This window comes from Buceros rhinoceros, unplaced genomic scaffold (genome assembly GCF_000710305.1).
Source record: "Buceros rhinoceros silvestris isolate BGI_N320 unplaced genomic scaffold, ASM71030v1 scaffold29598, whole genome shotgun sequence".
Taxonomy (NCBI): Eukaryota; Metazoa; Chordata; class Aves; order Bucerotiformes; family Bucerotidae; genus Buceros; species Buceros rhinoceros.
Genome location: NW_010427882.1, coordinates 1 through 5,330, shown reverse-complemented (window position 1 = coordinate 5,330; position 5,330 = coordinate 1). Strand labels below are relative to the sequence as shown.

The window sequence follows — 5,330 nt, the reverse complement described above, 5'->3', positions numbered from 1 at the left end:
AATTAGCTGTGTATGCTTCCAAAACCCGTTCATCCTCATGAGGAGGGCATTCATGGAACTCAGGACGAATGTATTCCCAGAAGATTCTGTCATGGTCTGAAGAGGCTTGGCACTAGACTCGGAAATAAATCCGGTAGCCCAAAGTATTCGACCTGTCTTGACTCTCCAAATATTCATGTAATTGTTAGTTTATCAACCCCTTCTTAAACCATTGCTGTGAAGTTTAATGTACTACCCACATTTGTTCCAGTTACTGCAAAAACTAACGGTCAAGCACAGCTCATATTACTTTGAGATTAGCTGTTGTAAAGGTTCAAAGTTTGGTTTTTTTTTCCCACATTTTCACATTTTTAACAAAGCTTTCTTGGTCAAGCAAAGTTAAGGCTGAAAGAGATCTTACGCTACTACACGTAGAAGAGACATCAAGTGCTGGGGTGGTGGTGCAGAGTTAGCTGGCAAAAGTTTTGTTTGGTTTCACAACATACTATTTAATCTTTACATTTCATCTCCAGCCATCAGAGGCTGTAAAAACAATCCTGCTGTTCCTAGAATACATACCAGGATGAAAACCCATAGAAAAATACGATCGATTACCATGGCAACATATTTCCAGTCATCCTGAATCTGAAAAATAAATGGAAGAACAGGTAGGTGTGTTTATTAGAGTAATACCTTGCATTAGCAATTGGTACCATTATACATGGGAAGTTCAGGGGGAGGGGGGGAGGTTCCACAGGTAGATGTCTTTCAGATATGCACAATTTACACTTCTCCGCTTTCCTTCACAATCGAAGCTGTATTTGAATACGTTATTTGTGACAAAGCCAAAAGCTACTTCTCCAAATACGAAAAGCTGTTGACCCAGACACTGGGCCTCACGAGATGCTGCTTTTCTGTATGTCAAAACTTCAGGTGAAAAGCTTTACGTTCTCAGGTGGTCAGAGTTGTCCAGAAATTTGGCTGAACAAGACTGCTCGTACTGCTCCTTCGGCAGTAAAAAGTCAAAGGTTAATTCGTATGTAAATATTTGGCATGTGTCTCATGTAGTACCGAAATGGGCCTGTTTATGTTTATGTTTATTCTTACCTTCCATGTAGGGAGGGAATGACGTTTCCAAAAAACAGGTGTTTTTAGTTTTTGTTTTTTTACAGTGGGTATTACAACAAGTTACACTGATGTATTGTGTGTGTTATATATTAATAGTAACTACATCAGATGATCATTTTAGTTACTCTTGAGATTACAATTTAAATTTTAATTTTTCTTCATGAAGGCTAACAAATGAATAATGCCTTTGTTTTTGAAATTTTATGCTTTTTAGCTTAGAACTTGATTATTAAGACAGTCTGAAAAAAACCAACCTCCTATTTTCTATACCAACAAATTCTAAATAATGTTCTGATTTCAGTATAAACAAAATAACTTCATTCTAAGTCCCGTGCTGCAGAGCATTTAAATTCAGTGATGATTGTGCTGGTGTGGCTGCTGGTCTTAGTATGTTTGAGGTACATGATAAAAAGGAAACCTGATTTTTTTTTTTTTTTTTTTATTAAGAGGCAGTTTTGTGAAAGATGATGGTCCCCATCTTGCAGGAGTTTACTCTGCAGCAGCAGAACGAGCAACATCATCACTGTGGAGGGTATTCATTCTTACATTCTTTGTTATTGATGGTAAGCTGTGGGAGGGAGAGTTGACTTTCTAAAGGTCATAGAGTCAGCGAAATTCTGGTGTTAGGATTATGGCATGGAAAATCCTCACTCTGAATCTTGTAGGGTGTCTGTTCAAGTCTCTTTTCTTAGCAGGGGTTACCTCAACATGCTTCACTCAGGGCCTCTGTTGTCAGTGAAGAGAATGTTGTGCAATAGAGCTGCCCCCCAGAATTACCCGCATTCAGCACTGCAGATATTTGTAATACAGCTGGGGTAATCGTTTAAAATAATGGTCTGTGTTGTGCTTTTTTTGGGGGGGTGTTGAGATTTCTCTCTTACAAAACACACTAATGGCAAATGGTGTGTGCAGTTGGAGTAATAATAAAACATGTCCTTACCTCTTTTGCTTCGTTCTGCATTTTCATGTTTTCTGCAATATATTTAACACTTTCAATAGCATCTCTCATTTCTGGTGACAGAACTGAAAATGAAAGCAGAGGATCTACAGACTCAGAGCTTGAACTTCTGGTGAGATTGCCACTGAAAACAGAGAACTTCATTCGTTGATACTGACAACAGCTGCATGCCGCATCTTGACATACAAAGCCATCTTTGCAGCATTTGGTTTCAGGACTGTTGAAGCAATTCACGTTTGAAATCTCAGAAGTGAATACTGATTTGGGCTTCTGATTATTCTCTTCATCACTGGTAGGCCTTGTCATAAACATGATCCTGGGGAGTAAGTTCAGGAAAATGGTTCTCACCCACACAGGCATCGTGTGTGTCTTGGGCGTTCTGTAGTGCACGTTAAGTACAAACACCGTAATGACGATAGACAGAGTCACAAATATCATGGTGAAAAGGAGGTATTCCCCTATGAGGGGAATTACCAGGGAAGTAGAAGGGATGGTTTCTGTGATAACAAGAAGGAACACTGTTAAAGATAGAAGGACTGATATGCAGAGCGTCACCTTCTCACCACAGTCTGAAGGCAAATAGAAAACTAATACAGTCAGAAAGGAAATCAGCAGACATGGAATAATCATATTGATCGTGTAAAATAAAGGTAGACGCCTAATGTAAAGAGAGTATGTGATGTCTGGATAGATCTCTTCACAGCAGTTGTATTTGATGTCATGTTTATACCCGGGAGCTTTAATGATAGCCCATTCTCCGCTCTCCCAGTAGTCTTTCAGGTTCATTGTAGAGCCAATTAAAACTAAGTCAATTTTGGCTTTATCGTAAGACCAGGAACCAAACTTCATGGTGCAGTTCTGATAATCAAATGGGAAGTAGGTGACATCTATTTTACATGAGCTTTTAAATATTGCTGGAGGTATCCAGGTCACATCACCCGTGTATTTTAATAGGGCCTTTGTCTTGTCATCAACCTGGAAATCCCCAACTGCACTGTAAAGCAAATAAAAATAAAAATTAGAATGCAACTGCTCCAGGTGGTTTCATACAATCAGATGGTATACGGTAACTCTTTAATCTGTTTTGGGAAGGTCAGATTTTACACGTTGACATGGAGCTGAATTGCACGTGTAGGACTGAGTCAGTGGTTGTCATAAAATTGCATGGTTGGACTGAAATAAACAGCTGTATAACTGTACCGTGGGGGTTTGAGAGGAAATACTCTCCCTTACAGTAACACGGCTCAGCGCAGTCAATACTCAAAACAGCAAATGGGAGATGGCCAACGGCAGTCCAGCGAGATGATCCTCCTAGGTCCCTTCCAACCGAACTATTCTGTTCTGTTCTAGTGTCACACATCAGAACGCAAGGGCTGGTAAGAAGATACCTGCAGTGCTAGTACTTCCACCTCTTCTGTGGCCAGTGCAGGTAGAACTATGGAAAGAGGCATTAGGGTTGGGGTTGCCCAAGGGGTGTGTTTGGTGAGGGCTTTTTTAAGTCTCACATTGCTGTCCTGATTACACGGATCAGGGAAGATCCAGGTGACAACTGCAGTTGTTACACGATTAAAGGAAAACGAAAAAGGCACTTTAAAGGCTGCAGTTAGAAAAGGAGTGTCGTTGCTTTCCATAGGCCTAAGTTTTGAATCTGTGTAGCTAAGTCCACGTTGCTGAGAACTGCTTCCCTACTTCGCAGAGAGATCCATTTAGTTATGGTTTGGCTCCTCACTGTCTCGGGAACTGGCATCCAAAGACAACTTCACCTGTAGCTTTTGTGTAGCACCACTGTTACTGTAAAGGTGTCAAACTGTGAGTTTAACTGCTAAAAATTGGCAGTTTTTTCAGTTAAAGGTCTAACTCACAGATGAGAACTCTCCAGTCTAAGGGAATTTCTTGCTGCCTCCCTCGTAGGCAGTGATACAATAGTAAAAGTGGGGGCTTTTGAAGGGGAAAAGCAAAGTTCGCCTTGGCGTGCCCACTTGTGCGGCAGGTTAGGGGTTGGCTGCTGCCCGGTGATGCTGATGTAGGTGGCATGGAGGTGAGCACAGCAACAGCCACGTGTGGGACACAGAGGTGTTGGAAACCAGGCTTTTTTAGCTACCTCAGGGAACTTGCTGCTGGTTTTTTTTTTTTAAAGTAGCAACATCACCTCCCTTCCTGAATTAAGAAGATAAATATGCAAGAGTCTTACTTGTTATATAAAACAATGTCTGGCTTCCAGATCTGTCCAGATGGTACTCGGATGAATTCAGCACCTCCATAGTCCGCTGGATTCCACCGAAGCTTGTAATCATTCCAGATCTAATTACGGAAGAGATGAGTCTATGTTAGGTTTGTGAAGAAATTGTGATTCAATGGACTGTACTCAAACCGGGTGCTGTCACATCACTTCAGAGGTTGTTTTATTTTGGATACTACAATTAAGTGTTTCTTTAACGAACGCTTACGTCTGGTGTTTATTCACAGAGATTGCAGGGGGGCCTGTTGGTCTAGATAGGACTGCGATGTGTGTGACTCCACGTCCCAGGAATGTCTACTCAGTAGTTGAAACAAGGTGAAAGAGGGAGTAAGACGCCCTTGCCAGAGAGCGTAGGACTTTGATAACTTAGGTCTCAAAAAGCCAGGTGTCTGAGAGATGGCGAAAATGAGTTCTTAGGAGGCTTTGGTGCTAGGTGTGAGCACTGATGCAGGACACTGGGTAGATGGGTTACAAAGGGCTGCAGAGTGGCATTGCTCAGTTAAGTGTCTTGTGCATTAGGGCTTCTTAAACCGCAGTTTAACAAGGCTGAATATTAAGCTGAAGCCAGGAATTAAGATGGTTATTAAGCAGACTGTACCAGTGAGCAATTCCATGTTTAACCCATGCACGCTCTTTTAAGGGAAGTTAGTATCTGTGGTTTGTCCTCACTTTCTGGGGCTAACAGCACCAAGCGATGCTGTGCTGGACCCCCGTGCTGAGGTGCTTCCTCCGCATCGGTGTCTGCCCAGACAGCGTGTTTGGGGGCGTTCAGGGTAAAACCGCGGTGTTCAGAGACTCGGTTTATTAAATGTAGGGGGCTTCGGGCTGCGGCTGGCCGCTCACAACCTGACTTTAACAGCTGCACCCCGAGCCAGGCCCGTATTTAAATGCTGCAGCACCCGGAGTCGGTGAGACAGAAAGGTGGTGGCGTCGTTGGTGGCGACCAGGGTGTTGTTTCTGGCCGGTCACTTAATGAGGCGGAGGTGCCCCCTTGCAGGGGGTCTCCCGGGCCCCACCGCTGCCCAG

At 42.8% G+C, this 5,330-nt stretch overlaps 1 protein-coding gene across 1 annotated transcript; it reads right to left on the bottom strand.

The window, feature by feature from the left end:
* Window positions 1-495: 495 nt before the first annotated feature.
* CHRNA3 (cholinergic receptor, nicotinic, alpha 3 (neuronal)) lies at window positions 496-4,387 on the bottom strand (the record flags this gene model as incomplete). The annotated part of the gene is given in 3 exon segments (XM_010142087.1): window positions 496-624; window positions 2,048-3,059; window positions 4,257-4,387. Coding segments are annotated over 3 exon segments (1,272 nt in total), but the record flags the coding sequence as incomplete, so codon positions are not given.
* Window positions 4,388-5,330: the final 943 nt, after the last annotated feature.